General features: G+C 44.2%; 1 protein-coding gene across 3 annotated transcripts in view; it reads left to right on the forward strand.

Moving 5' to 3' along the window:
* Positions 1-17,027, forward strand: part of SRGAP3 (SLIT-ROBO Rho GTPase activating protein 3) — a 216,260-nt gene that overhangs the window by 68,937 nt on the left and 130,296 nt on the right. Inside the window, exon 1 of one of the 3 annotated variants that reach the window (XM_019536578.1) lies at positions 11,797-11,996. The exons of the other annotated variants lie outside the window; for them this stretch is intronic. Coding sequence (XP_019392123.1) covers positions 11,888-11,996 — 109 coding nt within the window. The 5' untranslated portion in view covers positions 11,797-11,887. Of the gene's footprint in view, positions 1-11,796; positions 11,997-17,027 lie in introns of those variants that run through there. 3 annotated transcript variants of the gene reach the window in all.

The raw sequence follows: 17,027 nt of genomic DNA on the forward strand, positions 1-17,027 counted from the left end.
CCCTCTGAGGAGCAGTAATCCCACTTTTTGGCTCTCTTCCTTACAAAGCAGAGGAGAGGCAATGAAATTATGTGGCTCCACTGCCTAAATTTAGCCCTTAAAAGCCTGATTGCTTCCAGGAGCAACTCCTGTGGTTAGCCTCAGTTTGAAAGCAAGGGTCGCCGCATTTTCAAAATATCCCTGGCAGAGACATGAATAAATAGCTAATGATGGGATTATGGTCAGGCACCCACCCCTTTAAAGAAACAAAAAACAAAAAAATGGGGGAAAATATCTTGTTTCTTTTATTGTCTATTTTCTGTAGGAATGGAACGAGACACTGCATTGAGTCTCGGGTAGTCCCCGAGTTGCCTCATGCTTGGATCTGGGATAGCTGAGTTGGATTCAGTTATTCGATAGCATGAGCAAGTTGAATTCTCTGGTGAAAACTAGCTCCCTGAAAACAGGTTCGTCACTGTTACTGCAGGTATTTTTATTGGCCAGTCTGCTTCTCTGGATCTGCTCTACATTTATCTCCGACCTGGCCCGGTGCCTGCTGGCCACATAATCTCACAAGCTATTCAGTCTCATTTTCATTAGCACTAAAATCCTCACGTAGACTCCACGTGTTTTCCCAAGTTTTCCGGTGTTTAAGGCTGCTTTTAGTTCTTTCCTTCTGCTTCTCTCCTCACTTTCCTTTTCAACTCATGTATGAAGCCCAATATAGGTTATATTCTGCACATTTGAAGACACCAGGCTAAATGCATTCCTTCTGTAAACCAAATGAACCCGACTGTAATCTCGGTGATACAACCGTGGAGTCACTGAGTTGATATTGGTAAGAACTGCTCTGCATTCACTCTGTGTCACTGACACTAGCGTTCATCCCGGTAGGTTTACAGTAAGAATGAAGTTAGCCCAATGAATTTTTTTGTAGGACAAACTGTTACACTGCAGAGACTCTTAGGGAATATTAACTGTGATAAAATTAAAACTCATGAGACTCCTCTGAAAGGATGATCTCTAATGCGTAGAAGATGGAGTAAATGGTCATAGCTGGAGTAATGTTCCTTGAGATTTTTTTAAACGCACCATTAACTGTTTCCTCACTCAAACTATTACAGGCTACAATTAACCTGTGCACAAATTTAATTGGTAAAGAAGGCAGGCCTATGATCTTGTGTTTTTATCTCGATTTTTGTTTTCATCTCGTCTTGTACAAGCCAGTTGTCTGCCCAGTTTGTTCATATATTTTGGGCATTTGCTTTTGATCCTGAAGTATTCGCCGGCATTCGCCTTTGTGACGCTCCCATCTACCTAGACAAAGACCTGTAGGCTGAATCTTTTTAAAATATTTTTGTCAGCCTATGGACCAAGGGGCATTAAGACAATGCTATTCTGCCCTCCCTCCTTGCTAGCAACCAGGTATGTCAGCTCTGGGCAAACAAGGTGCATCCTGGTGTTGCAGCATTGCTTCTGTTGGAACCTCAGGTGCAGCCTTTTTGTGACACCTCAAGGGCTGTCCTTCATAGCAGGGTAAATGTATGGCAGCGACTATAGCAATTTCCTACTTGCCCTTTTTTTGCATGTGTAAACGTGCCGGCAGCGGTCCTGCTCTGTGCTGTAGGATTTGGATTTTTGTTTTTGCAGTTGGAAATATGAATATATGTTCCCGCATGCACACCACATACCTTCTCTCTCTCTCTCTTTACTGTGTTACAGGCTGGCTTTTCAGGTCCACTTTTTGTGCCAGTTTTATGGCAAACTCCTGGGTCATTTCTGGCTCAGCAAGTGGTAATCTTTGCTAAGAAAGGACTTTCCTGAAGTAAGGAGAAAAATTATTCTGCTTGGATAACCCAAAGTCCAGATTTCTTCTTTGAGGTGCTGTGGGATTGGCTTCTACATGCCAAGACAGACCTGCATCATAACAAAGACAGTGATTTCAAACTGGACAGTTGAAATCTGGCCTCTTGAAGATGATCAGCTCCTGAGGTTTGAAGCAGAAGTCCAATGCTGGGGGGCTAGGTGGATGAGCCCATGGCTGCAGCCTATGCAGAACGAAACGTCCAGCACCTGGCTTGCTTCTCTGAATCGGTGTGCCCGTGCTCCCAGCGTGTTTGACTTGGAGCGAGTTCAGGAGACCCGGAGGCTACAAATGATGGTGTTCATAGGCAGGGAGTGCATGCTGCAGGCCAGCTGGTAAATACATTTGTATGGCTTACATCAAGGGTGTTTTTCCAAGCTGTCTAGGGGAATTCATGGCCCAACTTCCATTGCTATGAATCAATAGCAATCCAGTATCTACATCCCAAAGGCAGCTTTGGAAATCTCCAGAGAAGAGACTATTACAATTGAAGACATGGATTGCATAGTCAGACACTAGCAGATCCTACTGTGGAAGGTGGAGTGGCCATTATGCTGAAAGTCAAGAGAGCTGAGGTCTGTTTATGACTCTGCTACAGATTTGCTGTGTAATTTGGGTCATGTTGGAGTAACCTGGAACTTGAACATCTCTCTCTAGTTTTTTTTGTCCTTTGTAAAGCATCTTTGATTTTCTCCCTCAACGTGCTGTGTGCATAATTCCTTTTTCCACAAGGTTTTCAATGCCGGGAGGAAGTATTTTGCCTTGAGGATATGATTTATCCATTCATCATAGGATAACTTGGGAAATATAGGCAACACTCTTCTTGGAAATCACAATGAATTTGGGTGATGAAATAATACAAGCAAGAGTGTTTGCAGGTTCCAGATATCCAATTTTCTCTTTAGTTTCTGTTTTTTCTCTTCCTGAGTTCAACCTGATCTTACTCGTTTTTCCTTTGCCTTTTAATTTCAGTGAGTTCCTTTCAATCTTGCATAAATGTTGTCTTCCCCTACTGTGTCTTTATTATGTTCTTATCTTTGCATGTTTGTATGTATAATATAATAATCTGAACAAATATATCATTAAAGAAGACAGTTACTAAGCTGATTGAGGACGCCAAACTAGAGAAATGCTAGAAGCTCTGGATTCAAGTACTCCTACCTACATTTTGGGGAGGTTGAAATTCTGCATCTAGATCTGAACAGCACAGCTGATACGAAGCTGCTTAGTCTAATGGAGGATTTGTCTAAATGCTGTAATGGTAAATTCCCGTTAAGAGAAGTAACTGCTGTTTTTGAGTACAAGTAGAAATGTGAAGATTCAGAGAGATTCTCTCTCTCAAAGGACAGAGTTGTGAGGTCTGGTTTTGAGCATTTGAGAGAGTCTGGATACAGATGTGAACTATGCAGTTGGGAACTACTGGCTCATCTCCATATTGAACCGTTCACTACCTTTCTGTGTAACCTTTATTTTTTTAATATGCAACCAGCTCCTTTTTTATCTGCACAGAACACACATGTTTCTTAAATTATGGCATGGGGAGATTTTAAATAACTAAATTTTGCTTCATTCCCCTCCCCATTTCGTTCCTTTTTTAATAAGGCTGGACATCTTGCCAAGTTCTGTTAAGAAAACAGTGTAGTCATCAAAGCACGGAACTCATTAGAGGCTGGCATTTAGAAACTCAGTATTAAAGAGCTGCTGACACCCCATGGAAAAATTTGCAATACGTTGTCTTGAGGAGCAATATTGCTTATATGCATCTCAGAGTTTTTCCCCCTTCCCTTGGCTTCTTTATTTATTATTTTATTAAGAACATTTCTGTGGAAACTAGTTTCTTGAAAAATCAATTTCCTTTTGCTGATTTTTTTTTTCTAGGTACCATATGATATAAGCCTCTTATTTATTTATTTCTTTTTTTGTGACAGTATAATCACAATTGAGGCAGCCAACTGTGATGTTATAAGTAGAAGACGACAACATAATGTTTGGAGCTGTGGATGATTTCTTTTTGTGCATTTGTACTTAGTAGCAAAACAAGTGTAGAAGCACCAAAGTGATTCCTGGACATGCCAAGATAAATGTTTCGCAATGGGAGCCAGTGATGCTTGATAGATTGAAGCTCTAGGCTGTGACTCAGGTGACCTCTCACTGACTTGCTGTGTGGCATTGGACAAGGCGCATCATTTGTCTGTTTGTTTTCTTAAATTTATCTGGTTCTGAAGTGATACAAAACCGTAGATAGAAACAACTAAGATCTGTGGGCAGGAGCAATTACATATCTAACAAAGAAATCACATTCTGGTATGCTTCCATTCTGCTCCACACTACTTTATTATTATTATTTTTGTAGCAACTTTCATCCAAAGATCTCAAATGTTTTATAAGCACTGACATTCTTGTTATCCCTATTGATTGGTATCATTATTCCCATTTTATAGATAGAAAAACTGTGACAGAATGGTGAATCGATTTCTCCAAGGTTACCTACATCCTGACCTGAAATGCATTTAAAATCACTGCCATCTTTCCCTTGGATCCGGCCTTCTGTGATGAAATGGCAGAGCATGGAACACAGCTTCGGATATCGAAAACTTTTGACCATGCTTCAATCACTGGACCGGGCAAACAACTTTTGTGTGTTCCTGATTGAATAAATTAGGTCAGGGTCAGGGTTCTCGGCCTCCCAGACTCTGATTAACTTCCCCTTATCCAAGTCAGTTGGTTTCCATTTCCCTATTTTTAAGATGAAGACAATTGTTACTTAGCTCCCTGGGACGTTGTCAGGCTTTCAAGTAAAGTTTGTATCATGTGTTGACATCTCAAGGTTTAAAGGAACAACAGAATTGCTGAAGATTCCTGTATAGTAAGAAGTCTTATTATATCATCTCAAATCTTTCCGAGTCTGTATTCAGAGCAGGAGAAACTCCTCCTCCTCTTACTAATATGGAGCAATTATTCACAAGCAAAAGTCAGGTTTTGGTTTTTTTCAGAAAATATGGTTTGACATTTTCCTTTAGTTTCAAAAAGGAAAAAACAGAGTATTTCCCATAATAACATAGTGTATCATGATGAAATGCACATGGAAAGGCCACTACGTTCAGGGTTTTTTTGTTTTCAGAGTGAAGGAGAAACTTCAGTTGTTCATGGTGCGCTGTTTGTTGTTTTTTATATGGTCTAGATACTCCTGTGTCACATGTCAGTTGTCCAGTTTGGGCACTGGGCATTTCCTTCCATCCGGCATGCCTGTGGTTTTAAATTTTTAGTTTTTAAATTGAACATAATTGCAAAGTACTGTCACATTTGTTGTCTGACAATCTTTATGGAAAGTTTGGTTGTGAGACGATACTAGACTGGAGCTAAGAATAAGGAACACTTTATTCTTGTTTAGTTAAATGAAAACAGACTTCCTGCTATTGGTAAATTGGAACGAAATTTTAAATTACTTTGTGCAGGTATAGGAAGACTGCTTTGTCATAAATGCTTAGTACTCTTTCTCTGGATAACACCTTTTAGTTGGAGTTACCAGCAGATATGAACTTAGGGTCCACCTACAGGAAAATTATCCCAAGTCACTCCTCTGCATACAGGTTTTGTAATTTGGATTACAAGATAAACCTGGAACTTCAAAAACCTCATGGAAATTAACACCACCACTCATCTATTTCATGGGTTTTCAACCCATGGTTAACAAAATAATATGATTGATAGATATGAGGTCCTCTATTCCACCTCCTCTCAGTGGAGACATTTTTCCCTGTGGTTTGTTTCCTACTGCTGCGTCCAGGTCGGTTTAATGACTCCAGCATCTTGCTACCACATAGCGTCTCTTGCCTTTGTTTTTAAAAGGCTACCACTGAAAGGATGGTCCATTTTTTTACATCCTTGGGGTCTTTGTTGAAACTGAGAACAGGGGCACCATTTGTGGCTTAGATGATATGGGCCATTTCTGCACAACGAACTAGGCTGAGACCTTGCCAACTCAGTTCACAGACCAACAAACATGCTCTCGTTCTTCCTAACAGGCCTATGTGTGTCTGGGCAGGTAGCTTGATGGAAGTAATTGGCATTTTTTTAAGACTCTCTTTATCCCACTAAATAAAGTGTGAAAGGGATTGTGGTTAAGCCAGCTCATGGGGAGACTGGAACGAGCACATGAGGAGCTCTGTGCCAGCATGCATTGCCCTGGGTAAAAGCTGCCTAGTTTCTTCAGGGACGCTCAGATCTTACAGCATCCCGGTGCCGTTACAGGCCTGTAACCCCATTGACATTATAACTGCCTGCACGTTATAGCCAGGACTCAAAAATGGTGGGCTGCTGCTCTGAGGTTTACATAAATGTAAGCTTTTGCCTCCAACCTTTAACCAAAGCCCTCATGCTCTGTAGATAATATTGTACCAGCTAGACAAATAAGAGCAAGGCTAAGCTTATCTCAGCTGGAAAGCACTGTTTACATATTGTACAGACTTCTTCCTTGATGTGAGTGCCTGTAGACGATAGTAAACTCTGTTGAGGCTTTAAGTCCAATTTTACCAATTTTCTTCTCAGAATATATGTGAGGTCTGGTATTTGGGCGTGTATTTTTTTCTCTGGCTTTGTAAGGCCTTCCAGGGGGCACTTGTGAAGCCCCAGTTACATCACCTTTGGTTATTTTCAGCGATTTCATTCCACAAACGAATCCCCACCTTCCTCATTCTGCTCAGGTGAAGATTCACATTCTTCTCTGAATTGCATCCCTTGGGGTTTGCCTATCAAAGGTCTATCTGTTCTCTGTCTGCATTCGTACATGGCTCTGGCTGAACAGCAGCAAGCATCTGCAGCAAAGGATATAGATAAATGTACTTTCTATTGGCTTCAAAAGGGAAGAGGAATGGCTGTTGGGAGTGGGCCTCAGCTCTAATGATCCAGCTGAAACCTGTGTGGGCTCCCTACACGCCTGCCACTGCCACGCGAGCTCCTTTGCGCCCCCTATAAATTGGCACCCAAAGCTAGTGCCCCACTTGCCCCATCTTAGTTGTGCTGTGGTGCAGGGGCAGCAGTTGCATGGTAACACTTTGTATCCAAGTCCTTTTTTATCAATTCAGTTGTTACCCCTGTCTATACCGGTGATTCTCAATGGCCCTTGGGCGTCTTGAGATCCTTCCAAGGGTGTTGCAGGCTGCCACACACTGTTAGCACTGTTAGGTGTGCAAACATGATTCACAAGATAAATCCACAGGTTTCAAATAGGGATCCACAGTGCTAAAAGCGTTCTGTCCTGTTGTGATATTTTTTAACAGACAAAATTTCTCTATTATTTTTCCATAGTCAGAAAGGCAGTGAAAGCTAAGAGCTGGCATTTTCTGAGAGGTGCCTTGAGTCTAAAAAGGTGGGGAAGCACTGGTTTATAGCATAAACAGGAGAAGGTGCATTTATTTCTGAGCTGCAGGTTTTCCCTATGGCAGGGCAGTCTATCTTACATATGGCCTTTTCAGCATTTACTTTTTAGATTCCAGCTACATCTGGTGATAACCTGAGACCGCCAGCTGTACCCCAGCAAGAGATCCATTACCCCTTATTTATTACCTGTGCTCCTGCAGTAGTGTTCACTCTTACGGAGTGAAGAGGAGGTCTCTTCCAGCCCCAGTGGTCTGAATCCCTGACTCCCTACCACATCCTGCTCACCTTGCATTGACATAGGTGGAGGGAAGAGGTCACGTACTGACACTTGGGCTAGGTACAGAGTCAAAAAGCCCACGGGTTAATCAGTTCAGTCTTTGCACATTAGTCTAAACTGCACAGATTAAATTGAAACAGAAGTGAACAGACATTTACTTTGAGTCAATAAATGGAGCCACATGCTTTCAGTAGCTCAGGCTAGAAGCGTGGGGGACGGAGAGGGGTTGCTAGAGCATGGCTCTCTGGCTGTGTGTTCACTTCCTCTTCCTGCTGCCCCCGAGGTCTCTGGGATTTGCAGTCCAGAATTACAGCAGCAGGATTCTGCAGGGTTGCTCATCACTTCTTCTTCCTGCTTCCAGGTGCCTCCGGAATTTGTAGTCCACAGTTGCAGCCAGCACTAAGTTTGAACAGGGGACGGGGTGTTTAACTGCCCTCCCTGGCCCCAGACCTCAGCTAGAGTTTGCCTGGGGCGGGGGACAGTCCCCCCCAATGTAGACTGGGCTGCATCCCCAGCTGAGCTTGTCCCTCGCCCCCCCTCATCAGCCAGCCCTCATTGCTCCAGCTAGGGAGCAGAGGGGCGGGGCCAGTCCTATTCTCTGGAGCAGACAGCACAGCCCAGCCCAGCCCAGGGCTGGAAAGCATGCTCTGATTTAACTTGAACCAGGAAGGGATCTGAGACAGATGTTTCATAAACCAGTTTAACCCAAATCAGTTAAGTCTGATACTACATTCAACCAAGCTTATCTTAAACCAGTTTCAGCCATTTTGAAACTGGTTTATGTGCACTGAGCTTCTGTTGTTACAGGTTTAAACCAGTTTCTGATCACTTCAACCAGTTAACGTGTAACTTTTGTTCCTAGCCATGGTGGTTGCAAATATGGGACACTTTTGAGGGAGCCAGCGAATTGCTTTAGTGGATTCCAGGGGAGGGTGAATAGCTGCAGCATAAATCATTAGTTCAGTGTGAACTTTTGCTTTCCTTTCATGTTGAGTCCTTATACCAGGCATGTTAGTCACATAGAGTAATCCAGCTCCTGTCCAGGTATGTTGACATGTACCACGGGTGCTGTTTGCTTCAGTGTCTGCAGAACAGATCTGCTCATTGCCTGTATTTGTTTTAAATGAGATATTTTGCAAAGATGTTTCTCACTGACTGAGTTCCCCTTGCACTGCGGTATTAGAGTATTGGTTAGGATGCAAGAAGCTGTCACGGACCAGATGCGAAGTTCTTTGGCATGTCTGAAGCAGGAAAACGATGATGATTTTCCAGGATGCTTTAGCATTGGCAGCCTCTGCAGTGGGCCCTGCCAAACCCTCGTTCCTGAAGTAACTCCATAAAATGTGAAGGAGAGCGCAGACACTTGCCCTTTTAACACTTCCCTAGGAGCAAGGCACTTGCTGTGTATGCCTTGAGGAGACTTAACTTCTACTGTGCTGGAACCAATGTACATTCTGGCCTGCTGTACTTCAGAAATGGGATAGTAATCCATCTCTTCAGGGCCATCTTGCATGGGATGGATTTCTTATGTCTGGAAGGTGTTGCAAGTTAGGTAGAGTTGGGTAGACATTGTTAGACAAGGACAAGACTCCAGGGTTTAATTCTGGCTCTGCAACACATATTCCATTTTGACTTTGGGGAAGATATTTGATCCCTTTGTGTCCACACGGATGTAATACGGTATTTGTAAAGTGCTCTGTGATTCTTTGAAGGAAAGTGCCATGCACATATTAAGTATTAGTTTTACTTTTATTATCGTGAAGGGGTAACGTGAAGTTTTTCTTGCCTAGAAAAAGTGGGCTTTACTCACCAGGAGCTCTTCAGTCAACACGCTGAGGTTTCTGTCTTGAGGTGCTTCCTTAGGAGGATGAGTCTGGATGGAATTGGCAAAACCTCTCACCACCCTCCTAACTTTGTATTTTCTTTTACGCGCTCATTTTTTTCTCAATTACTGAGCCTTTTGGACAATGCTGATCTGTGTCTGCACAATATACACACAGCATTGCCTAAACTCCAAAACCCCTGTTCCCTCATGCACTTTGGCTGAGTGTGAAATTTTAAATGTCCATTAAGAAGCAGCTCCATGTTTGGTCAAATGTTGTCATCAGGGGCATGGATGTTATGAAAGCATTGTGGAGATGTATATTGTCTCCATTTCCTTTCTGCCACCACTCTGTACTATCCTCTATCCTGTTTATTCTGAACGCTGTAACTGCTTAGTTTTGTAAACCTTTGAATCTGCTCCTGATTTGTTCACTCCGTTTTCTTTTAAATGCTGTAAATCTAAAGGGTTATATGGAAACACCTGGCTCAGCACGTTCAAAATTTCATCCTTTTAAAAGCAAACAATTCTTCATCGAAAGCAGATTTTCCTTCCTCCTCCAAAAGGCTGAGTTTCCAGTCCTCAAGGGGAGAGGTGCACTCCAAGCTGATGACCATGCCTAGCGCACCCAACCCCTTCTGACCGTGTGGGTGTTGGGCTGCTTCTCAGGTGGTGGGGACTGGAGATGAGATCACCACTTACCGTGTATTCTAGCAGCAGGCCAGAGAGATCTTGTGGACCTCCCTGTCCCATGTGGTTTGACACAGAATTAGCATCTGGTCTTCTGGAGCATAGTTCAACATCATGTGCATCATACAGTGAAGGGACAGGGGTGAGAACAAGCCCTGCAGAAAACACTTCTGTTGCTGGATAGTGCTTTCTGTTGGCTTTGAAATGCTCTTTCTGCATCAAACCCTTCTACTGAATTATTTATCGACCTTTGGCTGCAGGAGTTAGGAGCTGAAGAAAAATCCAGCCAAATACAGCCATTGAGTAAGCATTGTGTCCGTCTGTCCCAGAATTGATTTGATTGGGGGGGGGGGGAGGTGCCTGGGTGAATGTCTGCACCATGAAGTTTCAATGTATGGTGTTGCAAGGAAGAAAACCTTGCCTGTGTCTGTGTTATTTATTTATTTTTTTAATTGATGACTGCACCACTGAATAATTTAAGAATAGCCAGTGAATTTGGAACAGGTCCCACATATAAACAAACATACTGTGAAGGCCAATATTACACAGCTTTGCCTACATTGGGGACCTATACAGTCTTAGCCATTGCTTTTTGTCTTCATCTGTTCAATGGAGCCATACAATTGCTTATTAAAAGAAGGCTTTTACAGGAATTGGGAAGAGATTTGCTACCCTGAGACTTCCAGAATGTCAGCATGTCTCAAAGTGCCTGGTAACAGGGCAGTTGCTATATACTAGATCTAATTGGATAATATCTAAAGCATATAAGTCCTTTCTAATGAACCCATCACTGTGGTCTCCAGCCGCGACTTTCCAGTAGGTCTGTCAGGAAGTGCAGAGGCTAGGGTTGACTCAGTTTTGAAATGTTATGACTTGACTTTTGTTCTTATTAACATGGTGATGGAATTTTAATAGGGGAAATACAGAAAGAGGTAGTTAGGGGTGCACGTTCATGCAAGGAATCTTATTTTTGACCATCTCTAGAGTTTCAAAATTTGGCGACAAAAAAAAATCAAGACTTTTTGCTGCACACGCACATGTGTGTGTGTATCTATGTATATATATGTGTGTGTGTGCGTGTATGATTTTTCACACAGGAAAGTCCTGAAAATCATCACACACATCTATCTATCTACACGTGTGATATGTACATACATGTGATGATTTTTCACACTGAAAACCTGCAAAGATGGAAATTTCATCCATTTTACTGCACCTAATTAATTGGCAAGCTATGACATGCGGCAAAGCTGGGATGGAGAAGAGAATTGCTTTCCATCCCCAGCAGTGATTAGTGATGCCCTGCAGCATGTGACCTCATGTCACTGGTATCTTTTCATTTTTGCTTGCACAGTGCCAATGCTATTAATACCCACCATCCTTTTCTTGAATCTTGCTTAACCTGTTGCACTAGCTGTGGTGGTTTTCTGGGGTGGAGATTGCTCTGGTTGGTTTATATGCTTCATTTGGAAAAAAGAAAGGGTAAAAAGGTATTTACTTTAGTTTCATACTTGTCAGAGAGCTAGGAGAAGCTGGGAAAACCCCTCCCTGAAAACAAACAAGCCCTACAAATGCTTTTGAGTCAGCTGAGCATTTAACTGACTCCTGCTAGTTTTGAAGCAGAAGCAGGCACAGCTGAAAAGAAATGGATGTGCTCTCCCACCGCCTTCATAATGACAGGAAGGAATCTCCTAGCTGAACTTATTGACTTGAAGATGCAGTTCACCACAACAGAGAGATCCCACCTGAGGCCCTCTTTCTCCTACACTCCTTACTTCAGCCACAAGTGAAGGGCTTGAGTCATGTCGAGGGTGTGGTACTAGGTGAATTTTTCCTCTAGGACAGTTGTCCGGTGCCTTATTGGAGAAAAGAGCTGATGGACTATAGGTCTTCCCTGGCATGGCAGCTCTTCTCTTTGTCTCCTGTTTCCATGGCTTGTCTTCTACCACAAGACACCAGGCTGACTCAGTGGCTTAAGGGGAGCGGTAAGTGAAATACACCTCTAACAAGGGGTCTCCGACTGTGCTTGATACTTCTCCAAATCATGGTGGGCTTAAGCTGATCGGAAGGGATTCTTGATCCTCCAGTTCTCATAGACGGCTGCCGTGTGTTGTAGGAGGAACTTTGTAAAGAGAGACTTCTGTGTTGGAGGTCTTTCTCTAATCCTCTGCTTTCTCTGCTTCTGCATGTGCAAGCTGGTGTCTTGCATGGCGTGGTACCCACCTACAAGCGTATGAATGCCTTGAGATGACCCTGTTAACTTGTGTCGTGTGGTGAGAGGCTAGTGCCCAGTGTCATTTCAGGTCTGCAGTCACTCTTCCAGCGGTGCCAATAGCAGTCTGGCTACCCAGTGAGTCTTTCTGACTGGAGGTTACTTACAGTGATGCAAGGGCTGGATATGTTGGGTTAGATGAGCAAACAGTATTGTAAAAAGGAAGAACTCATCACACACACTTGTGCTTGCTTTTTGCAGGTGTCACAGTTGTCATGTATTTGAGCAGGTTTCCTACCCTATTAGAAGATCTATGGCTTGGGGGGCTCAAGCCAGAGGCCACTGTTTGGGGAATGTAGGTCAGTAAAACTAAATTCAAACTTCACATAGTGGTTTTTTTAATAGTAGTCTATAAATTCAGTTTATAACCACACTGTACCTGGGAGCTCCCAAGGTAGGCATGTGATGACACATTTACAGTGATTGCTAATGCCACAGCTCAGATCAGCAGGGAAAAGGACAATAAAAAGTTAAATATTGTGCCCCGTGGCATACTTGGCTTTCACCCAACTATACCAAAGTCAGTGCAGATGTGGGACACTTGGTGATGGAAAGGTTGTCAGTAAACAGAAGTCTTGACTGAGTTACTTAATTTTCAGCAGATGAGCTGTCTCAATGGAGTCTCATTAAGAAGGAAATATGTAGGTAACTGGAGAGTGAGAGAAGGAGAAAAATAAACCATGAGTGGTAGTTAGGCTATTACGGTTGACTTGTTGCCAAAGTAAGCTGCGGAGTGCAGTAAACTTCTGTCCAGCTGATGAACTGCTGGAGGAGCAACGAAAGGGAATAAAAGAATCTGTAAAGGTTGAAATTCCCCTCCTCACGCTGTGATTGCTGCCCCCTCTGCCAGAGTTGCCTGGGTGATTAGTTATTTTAGGTAATGCATCACTGAGATAAAAGAATGGGTTTTATGGCCACGGATGATTTTGGGAACGCAGTCTTCCAAACCCATGCCCTGCTATTGAATGGACCTTAATATATCCAGTTCATTTACATCGTGTGCTTCATTGTTTAGCTTGGCATTAATTTGGAAATGAAGTCAAGTGAAGGATTTCTTCAGTTCCCCCTATCCCTCCCCCAGTAGAGCTTGTTACATGGTGACATTACTAAGCAGAAGAATGGAAAGCTTGGAAAGGAGGGGAAAGGTACCAAACGGGAGCTGCGAGGTGAACGGTTGGGTTCGGGAGCTGAAGTACTACTTCGCACGAACGTCATCATCTTGGCGGTACACGAGGAAGCGCTAGGGCTTCTGTTACCGGCGCTGGGTTTGTTCCTATCTGATTCTGTGCATGTACGAAGAGTAAATGAGCAGAGGTTAAGGGCTGGGTTTCAGAAGTCGGTGTGGTTAGCAGCAAAATGAAGACAGTGTGTTCTTAACCCTGGTTCCTCTGAAGTACTTGTCTGTATTTTCAAACCACACGGCTCTGAGCTGCTTCTCAGGGGAGCTGTTTCGAGGTTCACACCCTGCCTGTGATGTGATCCAATCCCTGGGCTGCCACGAGCAGTAAACAAGAAACGAGGGGAAACAGCCACAGGAATTTTCAGAAGGAGAAACTGGCTCTGAGCATCCATGTGCACTAATTTCCGTTTTGACTTCCTTTTTCGAGTATTCCTAAATTGAGATACTGCCTCACCGCTCAGGGAGTCGCGATCAACGTGGATGGGAAGACAAAGGTCGGGCTGCTTTGTGGAACCCCTGTGGGTTAGCAATCGGGCCAGTCTCGCGAGGGTCTCTGATTACAGCTCGGAGGTAAAGAAATCTTTGAAGGAAGCCAGGGAGAGGAAGCAGAAGTTACCTGAACAGCTTTCACATTTCTCAAAAGTTTTGGGTCCTGCTTCTGCACAACAGTTTTGGGCTAGTCTCTTGTTTTAATTTGAGTCCAACTCTACCTGGAAGGATGTTTAATGATGTGAGAAAAGGGGGTTTTGATCTCTGTTTTGGATGTTTATGTGCTTGGTGTCCTATAGCCCATTGGCTCTCTACTTTGTCCCACATTACCACTCAGGCAGGGTCTTCCTAACTTGTGGTCTAGAGTCAGCACTTCTAGAATGACTTGCATTACCTTAGCTAAAACTCATCTGAATAAGAGGAAAAATAATGACCTGGGACAAAGATGTCTTTGAGAACTGCTGATGAATACAGTGGTATAAAGGAGGTCTGAAGAAAGTGGGTGCAGGCATCTAGATGTACATGAGTAGTTACACTCAAACACTTTACACTTGCCTTATTATCCTCACTTTCCCAAAGACTGAGCTCACAGCTATATAACCTCAGGGAATTGGGGTTTTTTTTTTCTGTTTGCTGTAACAGCCCTTTTGGAACCATGAATTTGAATAGAAACAGACTGCAGAATACTCTCCAGAAAGAAGTGGGTACCGCATTTGAAAGTGGAGACATGTGGTCCCACCAAATGCATGAAATTATATTTTGCAGAGAACACTATGGTGTTGGGCAGGGGTTGCATTGCCATCAGGAAGTTATCAGAGTAATATAGATGCCGTGTCAGAAAAATGAATGGGAAAGAATTTTTCCATCTAGTGGACCACATGGCATCTTGCATGTTTGTAGCACAATTTATTTTTTTCTTTTGAGTGCAGGTCGCCAGTGGCATATTTGAGAGAAGCAGTTGGTTCTAATCTCACCCTTTCATTGCTAAACCCACTACTGTGCTTGTTATCAGTCGGTGCACTGGCTCATGCTTAAAGGGAATCTGAATGGCTGCCCCAGTCAATCCATTTTAAAGACAGATAGAAAGCGTGGGTCTCCAGGGCAGGCAATCCAGGAACTTCACCAAACCCTCATTTCACTTACAAACCAACACAACTCTGCACAGATGATGCCCACAGCATTACTGCTCATGCAGATCTCTGGATCTTCAAGATCATTCTCACCTGGCCTTTTGAGAGGATGTTTGTGACACTGAATATTTATGTCCTTTTCTGTGCTCATTTGAAAATAACACAGCCATCTCCTGGCTACGGGGGTGGGGAGGGGGGTGTCGGGGGTGGCTAGAAGGAAACTGTGTATTTGGTAATCAGAGCACCAGCTGGAAATTTAGTATTTATGAATTCTGATCTATCCTCATTTAACAGCAGCAGCCTTAAGGGACTGTGAAGCAAATCTGTGAGCATTATAGATCATAGCTGAATTTACGGCAGTGAAGTTAGCAGGGTGAGGCATTACTGGTTTTGGGCTCTTATTCCTCTCTTTAACCCTCCCACCCCATCTGACCCTCCAACCTTCTTAAGGGATGAATCGAGGGAGGCACCCGACTGTTTTCTTAAACAGTAGGATGGTGCAACTTGCTCTGATGGCTAGAGGCAGGGAGCTCAAGTTTCCATTGTGAGGCTCAGCTCTCAGGGACAAAAGCAGCTTCCTGTAATCACTTTTGGTCTTTTCATTTCTGAGTGTTACTCTTCAAGGGTGACTTTTTCTTGCCGAATGAATTGCTTAAAAGCGGTATCAAGCAGCTGGTCCGTAGCAGTGGGTGAGAGGCCAGTGGATGACTCTCATGTTTCCATCTCTTTGTCAATGGCTGTGAGATCATCCGTAATCCTGTTAGCCACGGTTCCCTTTGAGGGGGGGTGACTTGGACCAGGTGTGTGAGCAAGATGCTAAGCAGGTGGTCTGGAAGGTATGAATTCAGGCAGGAGGCATTAGGGGGATTCAGTTCACGTCCGTGAAACCCTGGCAAAGTCTAGCAGCAGAGAGAGAGCAGAGCTGTATTGGACAGTCCCATACAGCCTTAAATTGGCTTGGCTTGACCTGACCCTGTAATTCAAAGTGCTTATAAACCAAAGCTCCTTCTTGCCAAAGCTGGATAACTGCACACCAAGGTGGTTTATGCAGGTGGAAGACGATGCACCTTCTTCACCCAACTCACCTACCCTGTTACATCCATTGCCATCTGCACAGCTTTCCCTGGAGTTGTTTCAGTAATACAGCCAGGTCCCAAAGTCTTGCTTTGGAAGGGGAGGGCAGTGCAGAGTAGAATAGAAAGGGGCTGACTATGGGGGATTTATTAGCTGGTTCTAGAGGTGAAGGAGTCCTTAAATTGAAGTTTAGTTTAACTCCTTGATGAGCTGAAGCCTACAGCATTCCCTACCCCAAGAAATCTGGGCAGGGTCTGAGCTTAGCAAGACCCCTGCTCTTTCTCCTGAACTGGGCCAGCAGAGGAAATGTGTGTGCCTAGTGTAAGCCTAGGAGCTGGGCAGTGCGTGGGGAGTGAGCTTCATCCTTGTAAACATAGGCAACACGTGTGTGTGTGTGTGTGGGGTGGGGGGACACGTGCTCCTCCTGAGATTGGCTGCCACCAAAGACACCGCCGGCTTCTGTGGGCGGTCACCGGTCACCACCTGTCCCCCCCCCCCCCCCCGATACCGCTGCTGGTGTCTGCGGGCGGTCCCCGCTTGCCACTCCGCTCTACCCCCCGCCACCAACACCACTGCTGGCGTCTGCAGGCGGTCCCCACTCGCCACCGCTGACAACGACACTGGTGTCTGCAGGCGGTCCCTGCTTGCCGCCATGGTGCCCCCCCCCGTCGTGGGAGGCATCAGTCGTTCATGCTTGTAAAGGATACCACAGGGCATCCATTCTCTGTAGTTTCCCTTAGGGTTGGGTGCCTTCACACTGCCTCTCCTCCCCCTGAAGTTTCCAGTTTCATAGTTTCTAGGGTCGGAAGGGACCTGAGCAGATCATCTAGTCCGACCCCCTGCCATGGCAGGAAAGAGTACTGGGGTCAAA

The sequence above is a fragment of the Crocodylus porosus genome, unplaced genomic scaffold, assembly GCF_001723895.1.
Source record: "Crocodylus porosus isolate Cpor-Errol unplaced genomic scaffold, CroPor_comp1, whole genome shotgun sequence".
Taxonomy (NCBI): Eukaryota; Metazoa; Chordata; order Crocodylia; family Crocodylidae; genus Crocodylus; species Crocodylus porosus.